Here is an 18109-nt window from a genome sequence, read left to right on the forward strand (position 1 = left end):
CCTGCTGCTGTTAGTGCCGGGCCTGGGGCCACTTAGTTAGAGATACAGGGCTCTCTGAGGCCAGATGCTGCTTGTCTGAAAGATTTTAGAAAAGTCTAAAGAATGAGTCAAGATAGGCTATCTATGTGGAAAAGCCACTGGAATTGGCTTGAGATGGGGCTCACAGGTTGGGTGGGACGGGATCTCAGAGACTCACCAGGGCAGGGCTAACAGTGTCAGCTGGTTGATGGAGACTCAGATATATCGGGTCTAGTAATAATTAATGCCGTTTTTAAACATTCGTTTAAAATCTTGCTTGGCGTTGACTTGTATTGACATAACCTTCAAACACGTGGTATCTACAGAACGTGTGAAGTGCAATTAACAAGTTTTGCTTGAAAAAGTTTGTGTTTGGTTTGGTTTTTGTTGCAAAACTAGGGCTAAGAAGATGGCGGATGAAGAGCATATTCGGCACTGCATGCTTTACGAGTTCCAATTAGGAAGAAAAGCAAGTGAGGCTGCAAAAAACATCTGTAGTGCTCTTGGTCAAGATGCAGTTAGCGCCAGAAAATGCCAGCGTTGGTTTGAGAAATTTCGCGAGGGAAATTTTTCGTTAGATGACAAGAGTGGTCGAGGCCGTGTGTCAAATTTTGATCAAGAAGCTCTTCAAGCTCTTTTGGTGCAAAATCCTCAAATTACCCAACAAGAGCTTGCGACAACTTTAAATTGTTCACAAAAAAACAATTTCCAATCAATTGCGTGCACTTGGCAAAGTCCAAAAGTTTGGAAAATGGGTTCCTCATGAGTTGACTGACAACAACCGTAATCAAAGAGTCACAATTTGCAGTTCGCTCCTGTCTCGTCAAAACCGTTTGCCGTTTTTAGAGCAAATTGTTACCGGAGATGAAAAATGGGTGCTGTATGTTAATTTGAAAAGGCGGCCTCAATGGTTGGACAAAAATGAGGCTCCGCAGCCCACGCCAAAACCTGACTTGCATGCGAAAAAAGTGATGTTGTGTGTTTGGTGGAATTTTAAAGGAATTCTTCCTTATGAACTTTTACCATCTAACCAAACCATTACAAGTGCAGTGTATAGTGCCCAATTGGAAAGGTTAGCCCAAGCTTTAAGAGAAAAAGAACCCGCGCTGATTAATCGGAAGGGCGTAATTCACCACGATAATGCAGGACCGCATACTGCAAGAATCACTGCTGAAAAACTGCGCCAGTTGGAATGGGAAGTTCTCTCTCAACCTGCATATTCTCCTGATATTGCCTCTTCCGATTACCATTTGTTTCGTTCTTTGCAAAACTTTCTTCTTGGAAAAAAATTTAATAATGAAGAATGCCTCAAAAATGCATTGACCGAATTTTTTGCATCAAAATCACAAGAATTTTACAACAGAGGGATTAAAGTGCTTCCTGAGCGTTGGGCACAAGTAGTAGAAAACAACGGCAACTATATTGTTGATTAAATTTTGTTGTATTGTTTAAATAAATTCGATTTTAGAAAGTATTAGAAAACAACATTAATTATTACTAGACGTAATAGTGCCCACCTGCCCACTCTGAGGGGTGGGGCGGGGTCTCAGAAAAGGAACAATGGCCTCTGTCAGCACTTCTGTCTGGGAGAAAGCTGCCCCTCCAGCTTTCACACCAATGTCACACTATTCAGTGCTCCTCCTTATGTCCCTGTTGCAGTTTGAGTTGCTGACCCAGCACTGGAGTCTAGAGGGAGTGAGTCTGAATAAACCTGTTGGTGGGAGGAACTGTGTGGGCTTTAGCAGCCCTCTGTCTCCCTCAGCTTCAATCCCCACTGGTTTCTATAGCAAGAGGGTATGGGGATTTCTCTTCCTGGCACTGGAGCCCCAGGCTGAAGGGCCTGCTGTGAGGTTAGGATCCCTTGCTCTTCAAAGGGACCTCCTGATTTTTATCCGCCCTGCAGGGTGTGGGGACAGCCCATTCTGAATCTTTGCCTTTTGTACCAATGTCAATGTGGCTTCCTCTCTCTATCCTTAGTTATAGGACTTATGGTTAGCTAGGTTTCAGGCAGTTCTGAATGATGGTTGTTCTGTAGTTTAGTTGTAACAATGATGTGGTTATGGGAGGATTCAAGTACCTCATTTACCTATGCTACCATCTTGATCAGAACCCTTTCAATTTTGTTTTTTATGAAGATAAATATTTTCTAAAATATGCTTTTGTTTCCTTTACTAAGTTCTCACAAATATGCTTTCCTTCTGCACCTTGAGAGCTATTATCAAACATCTCATGCTGACTTTTTCCAATTTCTAAAATTCATGTAAAACTATATGACTAGCCCTAGCCAGTTTGGCTTGGTGGTAGAGCATCGGCCTGTGGATGGAAGGGTCCGAGGTTCGATTCTGGTCAAGAGCACATACCTGGGTTGTGGGCTTGGTCCCCAGTGGGGGGTGTGCAGGAGGCAGCCAATCAATGATTCTCTTTAATCATTTATGTTTCTATCTCTCTCTCCATCTTCCTTCCTCTCTGAAATCAATAAAAATATATGAAAAAACAACAACAGAATATATATGACTGGTAGGGACTAGGTGTGCTGTCTATTTATTGCTGTTCTTGGATTTTTTTTATTTTATTATTTTTTTTACATATTCAATATGAAGAACTATTCTTTTACATTTACCCAATTCAGAGACAGAATAGTCTGAGAGTGTTGGCAGAAGCCAGATGGAGAACTCCGGGCCTTTTTCTCACAATTGGATAAAGTCATTGGCATTCACTTGGGCCTAGCTTTCAAACCTGGTGCAAACTGTGACCTGTGACTGGGTCTTCCTGGCATCACAATCCACTGAATCTGTTACTGGCTCCCCTGGGCTGTTTGTAGTAGCAGCCACATGAGCCCTGCATGCTCCCAGCTCAGATGCTTACAGACACTGCTGCTCAGCAGAGTGAGGGAGAATTCAGGCCGAGTGCATTTTATCTGTCCCTAAGTCCCACACTCTCATTCCAATTACAGGTCTGCTCTTTCGTTTCCTTCCTCAGGATATTGATTGAAGGAGCACCATGCATGTTTCTTCCCCCTTCACACACTCAGTCTTCTTGTTAACCAGGCTTAGTTTGGTTCAAAACCCCTAATTTAGATTGAAACCAACTGGAGCACTGGTTTCATGTGCTTCCATACAAACCCAACTTGAATTTTGAGCTTCAAAACCAGCCCTCTCAGTAAGGAACTACAGAGAGAGGAGTGCTTAAGAGCATTCAAGTATCATATACATACGTGGTCAGGAAAGAGGGAAGAGGAGCATCCCATAGGTCCCTTCCCTATGTGAGCCCACACCTGACACTGGCTCCCTCGCCACACCAACCACCCAGAAGGAAACAGAAGATGGTGCACAAAGGAGTCCAGCCCTAGGACTCTGTTCACCATTGTCTGGGATCTGACTAGTGATGTCATCCCAGGAAGAAAGCTGGAAAGGGCTCAGGCCAGGAAGGGAGTGTTCACTCCCTCTCCTAGCCACCCACAATGGCTGAACAAACAAAACAAACATGGAATCTCAAGAGCTAAATTAGACAAAGTTTTGTATAGATTCTTGGCAAGTTCATGGCAACTGCTCCATCGTGAATTATCAACCCAAGTTGCATTCAGCTTGGGACACATTTGCCCTTTGGAGATGGGCATCTTGGGGGACTCTACTCTCCCACAAAGTAACTCTTAATGCTCTTGTTAGAAGCACAGTTCTGCATGGGCGTGTCTTCATGATCCAAATTCTCTTCCAGGGGTCACGAAGGTATACTCAGGTTAGAACTCCCAAACTAAAACTTCCCTGACTGGATATCTTGTATAAATAGCTATTTTAAAATACTTTATGCAATAAGGAAAAAAAAAGTACCAACATATGAGTAAGTGAATACCATACCTTGGGGATCCTCTTAGAGTTTTCAATAATTTCCAAGAAAGAGTTGCGTATTAACTCCCAGCAATCATCAAAAGATGGGTTAAAGGTAATGTTGGGCTCCCTGACTTTGAGTTTGATCATGATTAGCTGAGGCATGAAGAACTCCATCTCTTGGTAGGGCTCTTCAAAGTCATTCCCGTCCTTCAGGAGACACAAGACATGGCAACTGTCACAAAACAGGGCCTTCTAGAATTAAGGGAGCGGCCTGTACCATTGCTAGCACCACAAGCATCGAACAAGGGCGTGAAGGGTATCATGCACTGCCCATGCTTAAAATGAGGGCAAGGCTGGCTCAGTCCACCCTGAGCTCATCCTCTTCCCTTCCCCATAGCTTTTACTCAGTACGTTGACTTTGCTTTAAAATTCCTGCATCGATATTTCCAAACCCTCCTCATCCTTCAAAATTCATCTCAAAATCTCCTACACTTCTGAGCTTCCATATTTCCACTTCCTCGGGGTATTTAATCCTTCTTTCTTGTAGATATTTATAAGTACATGTTATCTTTTCTATTTTATGCTAGCCTGAGGGCAGGACCTGTGTCTGAACCATCTATCTCTTCCAAAATATCCAAGACTATGTTTAGCACATAGTAGGTACTCAATAGTAATTTGCTGAATGAATTCAAGCATATAATTATTATCTGCATACTGCAAATAAATGATGTTGCTAATGAGCCTATAGTCTATTTTAGACACTTAAAATGCCAAGCTTCCCCACAATAAAAATATTGGTGTAGAGATATTCATAATTCTCTACACAAGCTAGTAATTCAAGATGCCTTCCATAAAAGGCAGGGCCTAATGAAACTGCCATAGGGCAGCTGAGAAGTACCCTGTTTCCCCGAAAATAAGACAGTGTCTTATATTAATTTTTGCTCCCAAAGATGCACTAGGTCTTATTTTCAGGGGATGTCTTATTTTTCCATGAAGAAGAATATGGTACACATTTAAATGAAAATAAAGGAAATTTATTACCTGTATACGGTACGGTAGTACGGTAGTTGTCAACACAAACCAGACAAACTGTGAATCCTACAGTATCAAGAATTTACTCATTTACTCAATGACAGTCATGTCATCATCTTCTATATAATAATCCAATTCCTGAATTTCCTGATAAATTTCTTGTGACTCCATTTCTTTCATAATCAGTGGACCAAATCTCTCATGTTTAGCTGAGGGGGGCCTTATTTTCAGGGGGATGCCTTATATTTCACTCAGAAGGAAACCTGTCAGTAGGTCTTATTTTTGAAGGATGTCTTATTTTCGGGGAAACATGGTACTTGTCTGACTAATTGCTTTTAGACATTTTTAGATCAGTTTAAGGATGACTGGTAAACATTTGTTGACACCTACTATGTATCAAATACCCATAAATTGCCCTCTTCCTTCAGCCCTATGAAGATTTTCTTTTTCCCCTCTGTGTGCAACTTTAGAGTGAGATCTGTTCACACAGCTGAGTCTCTTCTGCTTAGTGGAGTAGACTCTTACAATACCTATAAATTGATCTCGTTAGAGTGCTAACACTGCCGTCTAAATTCAACAGCACTTGTGTCTATATTGTTTTATCAGAAGGCAATAGTTCATCTTTATTTAATTCAGACAAATGCTTAGAACTTAACCTTTTATAACCGGGTAATTTATCTTTATATTATTCTTTTTAAGGTGCGATGTCCACATAATATAAAATCCAAAAGAATCATCCTTGATTCCTACCTCCTGAAGTTTAGGGGATACTGTGATGCTCTGAAAACCAGATCTTAGTGTTTTTGGTTTTTATTTCAACTTCACCGAAGTCATTTCATGAGGGAAATTATTAATTATGTCAACAAAGCCCTTTGGTTTTAGAGATGCCCCTTTCAAAGACCAAAGAACGAAAGTCAGTATCTGCAATGGTACACACAACACTCCCTAAACGTCAAGCTAAAGGCTGATAACAATGTTTTCCAACCCTGTCCTTTGATAGGATGAGAATGTGGCCATATCCTTTACTATAAAGGCTATGTATTCCATTTTATTAAATATTTTTCTTCACAACTTCTACATTTCTGTAGATTTTTTTTTTTTACCAATTTAATAAATTATCTCATGAAAGCTTGCTGTATATTCACATTAGTTTGTAAACTAACTAGAGGCCAGGTGCATGAAATTTGTGCACTCGGGGGGTGCCTCAGCTCGTCTGCATTCTCTCACAGTTCAGGAGCCCTTGGGGGATGTCTGCCATCCACAGTGCTGCCGCTTGCTAGCCATGAGCCCAGGTTCTGGCTGAGCGGTGCTCCCCCTGTGGGAGCGCACTGACCACCAGGGGGAAGCTCCTGCATTAAGCATCTATCCCGTGGTGGTCAGTGCACATCATAGCAACCAGTCATTCCACCATTCGGTCAATTTGCATATTAGCCTTTTATTATATAGGATAAGGATCGGAAGTGTTTTCGAATCAAGATTTTTATTTTTTGTTCTGGCTCATTCCTGATTCTATCTTAGTCATTTATACCTGAAAAGGGCTTGTTTGTGGCCCCCTACACACCTTGTGTATCATAAAGAAGGAGACAAGATCCTCAAGAGACTTAATGACCAACTCTCTGAGCTGGAGTGACATGAATGATGCAATAGAAGCAAAATATTCCTCGATGTTTCTGGAGGAGTCGTAGTCACTCCTGGGCGCAAAATGGACCCACTGTTCCTTCTGGGTGACAAAAAGCTGAGCACTGCTGGGGATCCACCTGCAAAGACAGGAAGGTGGCCCGGTGAGAACCTTTTCGAATTGGTCTTTCACATCTGGCTGCCTCCACTGCCAGCACTGCTCTCCTGAGAAGGAAGAGGTAAGATTTGAATTGACGGACTGTTCTTCCATTAACAATACCCAGAGGGACAAGAGTTCTAGGGCCACGTTCTGCTGAAAGAGCCTACAATTTTTTCGTTGTAATACGAGGTTGGGGCAAAGAGGTCTCAGGAACTGGAATGTCTGGTTCAGCTTCTCTCCATGGCACATGGTCTACGACTCAGATTTTAGGGGAAAGGGAGAGGGAGAGGAGAAAAGAAACTCCAGAGAAGAAACTACACTGGGGCAGTGGCTGTTCAGGAGTTGGGAGGAGAAATTAGAAAAGAAGAAATGGATGCCTCATTGGTCCTTTCTTCTTTCCCCAAATTCCAATTCCCAGTTCCCAGTGGGAATCACTGGCCTCTCTATCCATTACGTCTCCTTCCTGCTTGCCAGAAACTACTGTCCTCGCATCTAGAAGTGCTAGTACTAGTCCTGGTCAGAGGCAATAGTTACTATATTTACTAAGCAGCTGCCGAGCGCCAGCTCCTGCACACACTCACTAGTACATATTCTCTGATACGTAAAAACCCAGTGGAAGGCATTATCATAATCATTTCTCATAAGAGAATTCATTTATCTGGACGTAGTCCTGCATGTATTCACAAAAACTAAAGGAGTTGTCTGAGTGACTGAAACCCTCTAACCTGGGAACCTGGGGGCTGTTGATTGGGCCACTGCACTGTCCTGTGGCCAGCGAGGCCTGAGGGTTTTAGAGGAGGGGCTGGAAGGGGTCCCCTTACACCAGTGGTGATGCGAGTGTTTAAAAGCAAAGGGAGACTGGGTGGGACTGCTGCACAGTGGGTGTGAGGAGACCCGAAGCTGGGGGCACGGGAAAGAAGGGGACAGAAAGATGTCAGCAACGTTGCAGCCCTGGGTTGCGACTGGGTTTTCATGCAGAGAGGTTCCTGTCTTAGGATCCAGCACCCAGGCCAGGTACTGACTTGCTGAGCAGGACCTGGCGTGCTTCTGTGCAGTGCTTCCGGATCACATCCTGATACTCCTGGGGCTGCAGAGGCAGCTTCCCCGCCAGTAACTCCGCTGTGCGAACAAACCTGAGGTCTCTGAACCTGCCGGAAGGAGGGGGAGAACAGCTCAGCTTCATGACAAAATGCTAGGACAGGCTCAAGAGGCACATGTGTTCTTTGTTCAGTAAGAGGAGAGCTAACAGACAAAAACTAAGGAGATCTGAAAAACTGGGGAGTCTGAGGAAGAAGGGGACAGTCCACAAAAAGTTCACAAAGAGCACGTCAGTGAGCTGCTCGGCCGAAGTTCTCTGAATCTTCTTGTGTGTCGTGCCGGGTGTCCCCATGGAGGATGGGGTTTGAGTGCCCACTTTGTATTTGGCGACTGAGAACTGGGATGTCAAATGGACCAACATCCTTCACACACAGTGAGGACAGAGGACCAGCCACACAGAGCATCTTCGCCATCTGGTGGGCTACTGAGCTACTTGAGATGACACTGTGCAGCACTCTGGTGCGGCTCAGCCGTGGAGCGTCGACCCATGAACCAGGAGGTCACGGTTTGATTCCTGGTCAGGGCACATGCCTGGGTGGTGGGCTCGATCCTCCATGAGGGATGTGCAGGAGGCAGCCGATCCATGATTCTCTCTCATCATTGATGTTTCTCTCTCTCTCTCTCCCTCCCTCTCTCTTCCTCTCTGAAATCAAGAAAAATATTGTTACAAAAAAACCAACACTGCCCCACCCCTGACAGTTCACCAAGACACCTAGCCTCCTCCGCACACAGCTCCGCGATGCAGGCACTCAAAGAGCATTTGTGGAACGAACACCCTCCTCTGAGACGCTCCCATCTCTTCTGTTTCTTTCAGATCAATGCTAAGTTACTCTTCACCACACTAAGTTGCTCTGAGGCCACCAGCCCTCTCCCTGGATCAGAGCGGATGGCAGCCCTCCATTCGGTTATAATCACGCTGAAATCACCAGCACTGGTCACTTCCCCCAGGAGATCTCAGCTGCTTCCCAGCTCGTATCCATTCTTGCTCTCCTTCTCCTCACTCGCTATAATGACTTTCAGGCGGCCTTCCTCCTAAAACTCGCAGCCTGGGTCCTTCTTGGCAGAGAATAAGCCTAGTCCTCCCTTGCCTGGCCAAGCCAGGCCAGGGCACTGCCGGGGAGAAGGGCCTGAGCACTCAACACCACACATGCTGCCACCAGCCACAGTGGCCCTGCATCATCTGAGAACGATGCTGCACATCTTCATTGAATCCTAGCAAATCCCCAATCACTAGAAAATCTGTTCTTTCTGAGACCACACCCTCATCCTGTCCCCAAACATCTCACCCTCCACAGACAATGAAATGACCTTTCAGAATGTTTAAAGCTAAATAGTGCAGGCCATATAAGAAAATTACTTTGTATCACTTCCTTGAAAAATCTCCCTTATTGTGAATTTTTTGATTCAGCTAACAAAAGCCTTCTGAATGATTCTGGTTCGTTTCTGACCTCTGTTTCCTACAGAACCTTCCACAGAGCCATGAAAAGCACATGGTACACATCCTTCCTTCTCAGTACCGGCGATCGGTTCAATAGTTTGCCATCTTCATTGCATAATTCAATTAAACTCACGCTGCATTCCCTTGGCAGGAGCTTCTGGCCATGCCACCAGGCTGAGAGGGAGCTCCTCATTAATTTTCAGGTTGATTGATGTTTTGAGGCTGAAAACACTATTGTAGTTAAAGCAGCGCTGCCCGCTGGCCACACAACTTGCTCCCCACTGTGCTCTTACCCAGCATGCTCCAGGGCATGGAGACCCCAGTGCTGTGGGCACAACCACTGTGTGCCCTGCACTGTCCCAGGCACCTCCCCCACAGCCACATGAGGGCGCTTTGCTGTTATTCCCACTTTGCATATAAGGAAGCGGGCCCAGAGCGGTGAACTTGCTCAAACCAGAAGTTCTGTAGTGACAGAGCAAGAGCATTATTACTCAACATACTTCCACCCAGTGAGAAACTTCCTTCTTTTATTTCAGTGTCTTGATTGACACCTGCAAAGCCTTAGAAAATGGAATTCAGTTCAAAGAAGGAAGTCCTAGGCTGACTTCCCCAACAGTCCTTTTAAAAAATATATAGGTAAAGCTAAGAATGTGATAAGATAAAAACCCATTCCAAGAGATCCTCCCCAGACAAAGTATTGAGCGGCCAGGCTCAGCCAATCAAAATTAATAAACGTATTTGCCTCTAACTTTTCTAGTAAAGAACCGATGGTGGCAGCCCGACTTCCAGTGAACTCCGGTGGCCTGGTCTCCCACCAGAAGTGGCACCCCCTCTTGAGGGGCCCATAGAACCAGAGTCTTTTCTCCCATAGCAACTGGAGGACGTGCAAACAAAACGCAGGCCGGCCACCCAGAGAGGCCTCCCTCGCGGAAGAAGGGCGTGTGTCCTAAGGCAGCTTCCCTGCCGGTGAAGCTGGGACACACCCCGCTGTGGAGCAGCCAGGCACAAAGGACCGCCTGGCTCCGTTCCAGGGAATGTCCAGTGAGGCCAGGCCAGACACGGAGAGTAGAGGGTGGCCGGGGCTGGGGGAGGGAGGGTGTGAGGACTGCTGAGAGGTTCATGCCTCTTCGGGGGAGGATACAAATATTCTTGAGTTGAAGAGTGGTGAGGGTTGTAAAAATCTGGAATTATACTAAAAGCTACCGCATTGTACACTTCAAAGGGGTGAGTTTTATTTCAATTTAGAAAAACTTAAGAGAAAAAAAGGAGACCCCTGCCTGCTCCGGACTTTCACCATCCCTGCGGCCAGTCCGGTCCCCCACAATTCCCGAGGCCCCGCCACCCTGTGCGGGGCTGGGTCACATAGGCAAGTAAGACCAAGTGCCGCCCTCTCGCGGGCGAGAAGCCGAGCAGGTGAACATGTGTTCAGAAGTTGGCAGCGAGACCCAGGTCGCGATGGAGGCAATGGCAATGAACACTCATGAGTAATAATGTCAGGCACCGTTCCGAGTACCTTGCGACATTAACTGAGTTATTCCTCCCACAGCCCTATGGGCTCTCATTACCCCAAATTCAGTGGTGAGGCCCAGAGCGGAGGTAACACACCCACACCTATCACTTGTGAAGCCCCGAGTCCAAGCCCAGCCCTGCAGCCTGGCTCCATGCGATGCTCTTACCCAGGATGACCCAGGGCTGAGGCCCGGGGCTGGGGCAGGATGCATGGGTGTCAGCTCCTATGCCTCTTGGGCTAGGATGTGCCCCCTCACACCCAGGACAGGTGCTTGTAGTGCCCAGCATGCTCTCCCATGTGCAAAGGGGGCTGAGGGGGAGAAGGAGGCTCTTCTTACTCTTCAAACCACAGCTGCTCCAGGCTGAGCACCATGGGGTTCACCGTGTGCAGGTGCTCCTTGTTCCACTTCTTGGCACTCTTGTAGACCCCGTGCCAGGGCACGGGCGCCCGGATGGCTCTCTGCGGGAACAGGCGGGGCGTGCTCTCGATGAAGAGCCTCTTCTTCTCCTCGGGGTCCATGAGGATGTAGTCCACTAGGACAACGGGAGCAGTTAGTGCGCGGGACCGAGCCCGTGCTCCGCCTCAGCCCACAGGCAAACACCGAAAGGCCCTCTCCGGCAGGTCGCCGGCACCCCGCTGCAGTCCCGTGTTTCTGTCTGAGGACACCAGGGAGGGAGGGAACCTCAGTCTGAGCTCCAGGAACCTGGGATTGCAGCCTGGTAGGCCAGTGGTCGGCAAACTCATCAGCCCACAGAGCCAAATACCAACAGCACAACGACTGAAATGTCTTTGGAGAGCCACATTTTTTAAACTTAAACTGCTTCTAACGCCACTTCTTCACAAAAACCCACTTCTGCACATGGGCCACAAAGTTTCAATCGCACTGTACATGGGCGCACCACACGTGGCATTTTGTGGAAGAGCCACACTCAAGGGGCCAAAGAGCCACATGTAGCTCCCGAGCCAGAGTTTGCTGACCACTGTGTTAGGCTATCTAGCGTCTGCATGACAATGGTATTTGCTGATGCCTCATTAATCAACTGACTCCTCACACCAAAACCAACACAACGGACCACACCAGACACTTGTAATGGAAATTCAGAGATTAAATGCCACACGTTGAGGAAAGAAAGATTGGCAAAAGCTTCACGGCTGAAGTGACATCTGAGCTGGGTCCTGAGGGGTGAGAGGGCATTTGAGACAGGACTGGAGGGGAGTGGGGGGGAAGAGGGCGGGCCGAGGAGCAGCATACAGTAAAGCTCAGGCCGTGGCTTTTGTATAAAACAACGCTCCAGGAGCTGCCATTTATGCTGTGGCAGGAATAGCAGGTGCAAGTGGTTTGAGTTCAAGGTGATAAATCTGTAGAAGTAGGTTGGGCTGGGATTTGAAGGACTTTACACGTTTATTCTTCTGAGTTTGGTTCTACCCTTTACACTCACACCGTCAGAAAGTTAGTCAGGAAGTTAAAAATAACTAGACGAGTTGGTGAAGGTGGCTGTTGTCCAGATAACACAGGAAGGAGGGGAACTAACGTGATCGCCCTCACATTACACACCGTCACCGAACAGTTCCCTTCCCTCTGTGAGCAAGGCCTGGGCCCGGCTGCAGGGAGTGAGGATCAGCCTGACATCGTCATCACCAGAGAGCCCACAGCCTGTACGCAGCCAGACCCAGGGAAATGCGGACAGCGGACACTGAGTGCACAGGGGAGTTGGAGGTGGAGACAGGAGTGCTGTGGAGAGGCAGTGTGATGCGGCTGGAGAGGGCAGGGAGTGGCGGGAAGAGGCAGCATGATGTGATTCAGACGGCAGTCCTCCCTGCCCCTGGAGGCAGCACTGCTGCTCCCCGGCCTGTGAGCCGTGCAGGCCTGGGCGCCCAGCCCCGTCAGGACCGGACCCTGGGGAGTGGGTGCACATTAGCGAGTGCGAGGGGCTGGGGAGACATGAGTGGTGGTGGGGGCATTTGAATTGGAAGTTAAGTGCTTGGCGTTTTCGGAGGAACAGGGCAGAGGCCTGAGAGGGAGTGTGGAGGGCCCTCCGCGCGGGAACCTGCCCGGGCGCCCAGCCTTACGGATGCTTTTCATGAGGCTGTTGTAGTAGTAGCTCTCCTTCTCCTCCATCAGCGTGTTCAGCAGGGGCTCCAGGAAGGAGCTGGTCAGCAGTGTGCTGGGAATCAGCTTTGAGATCCGAACCATCACTTCCTCCTCCTCGGGGGCGATCATGTCTTTTCGGATTCCGTGTGTCAAATAATACTCATATCTCTGCCGTAGACAAGCCCCCAGGAAGAAAATGACCGTGACTGGTGGACTGTGCCCGCCTCCCCACACCCACCCGCTGCCTCGGCCACGTGGCTGCACTGTGACTTCACGAGCGTGGCCATGAGATTGGGCCAGTGTCCCCGTGAAGAAGAGCCGGCCAAAGCCACAGAGGCCAGTGACGCACAAAGAAAGATTTGTCAAACGCCACACAGACGGGAACCGAGGGATGAGGCAGCATGCCCAGTGAGCTTTCAGAAGAGGAGAGAGCTCCTTAGAGGGACTCAATTCACTCTCCTCAACATCAGTCTCTGCAAAGCAGCTTGGTCCTATAGCTTGTGGCCACAGTTTGGGGAAAAGATCCTCAAAGACCTAGTGAGACTATGATCGCTCTTCTAATCCCACCACGGGCTTCTGAGTTTAGAAAAGCCACCGATGCACACACTGAATAAAAATGGCCATGTCCCTGGTGACACTGAGTTCTGTTTCCTTAGGGCCTGCCTCTGAGCTGCTGACGGCCCAGAGGCTCTAGCAATGGGTCATTTCAAATAGAGGAGAAGCACCACGTGTAGGCAAGGGTCTGAAATCAGCTTTGAGTGTCAGTGCCATCTGCCTGAGGCCAGAAGAGACGGAACTCACCTTTTCCAACTGGAGTGGAAGTTGATTAAACACAAACCCATCCAAACTCCCTCCCTCGTTATAAGAACTGCCTGGGGTGGGGAGAGAGGCTCTGGTTAAAATGCAGCCACACAGACCCCTCCTCAGGCGATTTAAAAAAAAAAAAAAAAAAAAAAAAAAAAAAAAAGCACTTTAAGTGATTATAATCTGCTGGCTACTTTGAGAAATGCTGGGTAGCTCATACCCACAAAGACTTTACTGTCAGCCAGACCTCGCCTATTCTGACTGCATAAGCCCAGAAAGCTGTTGAATCAGTCTACACCCCAACTTCCACAGCTGAGCTATAAGAATGATTATAGTACCCAGGTTTGGAATGGGGTCAAATAAGGGTTAGCATGGAATTTTGCCAATAGCACATAATGACTGAGTTTTTATTGTTAATCATTTTTATGTACTATAAACTCATAAGCTATTAACTCTAAAGTTTTATTGTTCTCCTTTTAAGGTAGAGGTTAGAAACTCAGAAGGCTACCTAGAATCAAGCAGGTAACATTAACAAGTGACAATTGGTGGACATCTATATTAACAATAGAGGAATATGCAAATTGTCCAGAAAGCTATTACATAATGACCAATCAGGATGGGGGTGGGGCTGCGGCAGAGAGCCTGTGCTGGGGGTCCAAAGGGTGCAGAGAAGAAGGAAGAACAGATAGGCAGTTAGGGGGATCAGGCTAGGAGGGGAGAGCAGTTAGGGCATTCAGGCCAGCAGGGGAGGGTAGTTAGAGGGATCAGGTTGGCAGGGGGGAGCAGTTAGGCAGTTAGGGCAATCATGCCAGGAGGGGGGAGCTGATAGGCAATTAGGGGGATCAGGCCAGCAGGGGAGCAGTTAGGGGCATCAGGCAGGCAGGAAGGCAGGCAGGCAGGTGAGCAGTTAGGAGCCTGTGGTTCTGGATTGTAAAAGGGATCCCGGATTGGAGAGGATACAGGCCAGACTGAGGGACCCTCCTACCCCCATGCATGAATTTTGTGCACTAGGCCTCTAGTAAAAAAATAGTAAGGAATGGTGGAAATTGACAAACTGGAGAATATATCTCTCATCTAAAGGAGGCAGCATCTACTCAACTTGGAATATCTTAATTTTTCAAGAGAAATTTAAAATCTAGCTCATATGAGATTTTCCTCATACAGCAATAAACCAAATTAAGCCTATGGTGGGATTGCCAGATGGGTTGGGATATACTTGTACTAAAAAAAATTCATGTTTATCTGAAATTCAACTTTAGCTGGATGTCCTATTTTGTGTTTTGGTTTTGTTTTCCAAAATCTGGCAACCCCAGCCTGTGGGTCACCATTTTGCAACCTAAGTTCTCAGAGGACCCAAAGGTATTGGCTTCTAAGGCTTACTAGGTCAGAAAATGCACACACACTGTCCTGGGTTCTGGACTGTGTATTTTTAAAACATACCCTGGATCCTAACCACTCACCTGCCTGCCTGACTGATGCCCCTGCTGGCCTGATGGCTCTAACTGTTCTCCCTTGCTGGCCTGATCCCCCTAACAACCTATTTCTCTCCATTCCTGGCATTGATGCTACTGTTCCCCCAGGTCAGAATCACTGAATGCCAATTGCGAGGAAGGAAGTGATGAAAATGTACCTCCAAGTCTGACTCGGATGGCTTGGCTTCTTTACTTTCTATTTCCATCTCCTTCTGTAACATCGTGTTAATCTGCTCTTCTGGGCTTGCTGGTCTGCTTCCTGGGGGGGTCTCAGAGGTCACCACCTCCTTCTTCCTGGGTGAGGAGGGCAAGGTCTTGTGGGCAGATTTGATCCTGAAAAGAATACATGGCTCAGCCCTGGCTCAGCAGAGGCTCTGAGCTGTCAGCCTGCTTTCTCCAGCCACACAAGGGCCCTTCTGCAGGAGAAGCCCTCCTCCGTGTCACCTGAGAGCTGTGGCGTGAGTGGCGACCTCTAACATGGAGCATTACATAGGTATGTTAGCTGGTTTGCTCTGTTGGTTAATTTATTTTTATTTAGCGTCTTAAGATTTTTAGATTAAGGAGATTGGCAGGGGAACCATTAGTTACTGGGGGTATGAGAATGCTTTGAGGCTGAGAAGAGCATGGCTTTAGTGAGACCACAGTCTTTTCTGGTTCAGCCTGGTGTCCTGAAATCCCTTGTACCCACAGAGACACCTTACCTGGTAGGATCCATTTTGTCTATCAGGGGGGACTTCATTTTCTTCCTCTCAGGCTCTGCTGAGCTTTTTGTTGCTAGAATAGTGGAGAAGACAGACATCAGTGATGGGCAATGACCATGCTCTGTCCACAGGGATGTGACTCTCAGGACTGTCCAGGAGCAGGCTAAGGGGTGAACTTGCTGCAGTGGGGTGAGGCAGATGTGGGTTCTGGTCCCACCTGCACCACTAATTACCTGTGTGACCCTGAGAAGTGACTTCATCACTCCAGGCCTGAGCTTCTTCCATTGTGAAACAGGGATGAGCATGTGGTCCATTCATTCACACATTTGACAGGTATTAATAACTGCCTACTTGATCCACTCTTCTACCCTGTTGCTCTGTTTGCTAAATGTCACATGTATTATTGTTTCATATTTTTAAATAGACTCAGATGTTTAAACTTAATATATTTATTTTAAAGATATGATATGATTATCACAAATAAAAAACCAGTATTATTTGCAATAAAGGGTAACTACAAATAGTTTTAATAAATGGCATAAAACTCTACTATTCAACTTGCTTAAGTTTCTAGCCTAAGGAAATTAACAAGTCATAGAGCAGTATTAATGACATACTACTATTAAATTGAAATTCTGAGAAAATTAAAGAGAACTGAAAACGCAAGTTATATTTTGAGTTTACACTTGATCTCCTCATCAATCTACTCCAAATATAGTAGTAATAGGCAAAAAGACAACTCTTTAAGTATAAAAAAATATTGCTTCAATATACATCTAACAAGAATTACTGAAGCATACCCTTAAATAGATATATGTGAATCTGGTGAGATTAAATAAATTAATATATAAAATCTACTATGGGAAGAGGAACCAAGATGGTAGTATAGGTAAATGTGGTACTCAAATCCTCCCATAACCACATCAAAATTACAACTAAACCACAGAACAACCATCATTCAGAACAGCCTGAAACCTGGCTGAATGGAAGTCCTAAACCAAAGAGGAAACCACATTGAGACTAGTAGAAGGGGCAGAGACACAGAATGAACTGGTCCAAACCTCACGTGACATTTTTTTAATAGGGAGGGATATCTAGGCTGCAGAGGTTTCTGGAGGAGCAGGTCTCAGCCCCATGCCAGACACCTCAGCTCAGGGTTCCAGTGTTGGGAAGAGAATATGGAGATTGTTGCTGAGTGACACAGAGCTGACAGAGACCCAGGCAGTTCCTCTTAAAGGGCCAGTGCACAGACTTAGACTCACTCCCTCTGAGCTCCAGTACTGGGGCAGCAGCTTGAAAGTATCCAAGGACATTTGGGGAGGAACTAGATTGTCTGGCATCAGGGCAGGAACTCAGAGGCAGCTTTCTCCCAGACAAAAGTGCTGGCAGAAGTAATTGTTCCTATGCTGGGACTTATCCCACCACAGAGCTGACTGCCAGTTACCATAGCTGAGTCTCCATCAGTCTGGCCCACACTATTTGCTCCATCTGAAAATTCCATGAGACTCTGTCCCATCCAATTTGCATCTCCACTCAAGCTGTTTGTAGTGGATTTTCCATGTGGATGGCCTGTCCTAGCTCAGGCTTCAGACTTTTCTAAAATCTCTCAAAGAACAATCAGCTGACATCAGCATGCTCCATACCTATCAATGAGGGGCCCCAGGCATGGCACTAGCAGCAACCTGCTTTAGTTAACAGTTTGGCCTCTCCTGGGAACCTCCAATGCCAAAATAAGTAGCAGCCATCTGCAGATTGCTCTGTAGCTTGTGCCGATGGCCCCAGGTAGAAGTATGATAATCCCAGTAACTTTGGTCAGCGGCTGACTGTACATACTGGGAGGTCTCAGAGTCAGTGCACTGGTGGATCACTTCAGACCATGCCAGGTTGCAATTCTACCACATTCACAAGTGACACACTCAAGAGGCAGACTCAGTGAGGGTCAAAACCCCACTGAAGCAACTCCTGCTTTAAAGGGGCGTTTCCTGAACAGCAGTTCTTCCATTGTAGACAACAACTGGTCATCATTGTAGCCAATTGTCCTGGGGGTCAATTCCTCCTATTGATGCCAATAGCAGTCAAGGCTCAACTACAACAGGGCAGTTCACATAGCTCACAAAGGGGGTGCACCTAGATTTCCCAGCTCAGGGGACTTGGGAGGCTGAGCCACTGGGGCCTACAGGACACCTAGTACACAAGGCCACTCTACAGATTCCAGAAGACATAGCAGCTCTACCTAATACATAGAAACAAACACACGGAAGCAACCAGAATGTAGAGACAAGCATATCACAAAAGGAAGAAATCTCCAGAAAAAAACACATACAAAAACTAAGTGAAATA

The 18109-nt window shown here is 46.8% G+C and overlaps 1 protein-coding gene across 1 annotated transcript in view; it reads right to left on the reverse strand.

Annotated features, from left to right (window-relative positions):
* The window catches only part of DNAH3 (dynein axonemal heavy chain 3), a 173778-nt gene that overhangs the window by 149058 nt on the left and 6611 nt on the right, over positions 1-18109 (reverse strand). Inside the window, 7 exon segments of the mRNA XM_045589319.1 lie at positions 3873-4052; positions 6439-6634; positions 7677-7802; positions 11038-11233; positions 12771-12960; positions 15227-15401; positions 15770-15842. Coding sequence (XP_045445275.1) covers positions 3873-4052; positions 6439-6634; positions 7677-7802; positions 11038-11233; positions 12771-12960; positions 15227-15401; positions 15770-15842 — 1136 coding nt within the window.

This window comes from Pipistrellus kuhlii, unplaced genomic scaffold (assembly GCF_014108245.1).
Source record: "Pipistrellus kuhlii isolate mPipKuh1 unplaced genomic scaffold, mPipKuh1.p scaffold_m20_p_31, whole genome shotgun sequence".
Lineage (NCBI taxonomy): Eukaryota > Metazoa > Chordata > Mammalia > Chiroptera > Vespertilionidae > Pipistrellus > Pipistrellus kuhlii.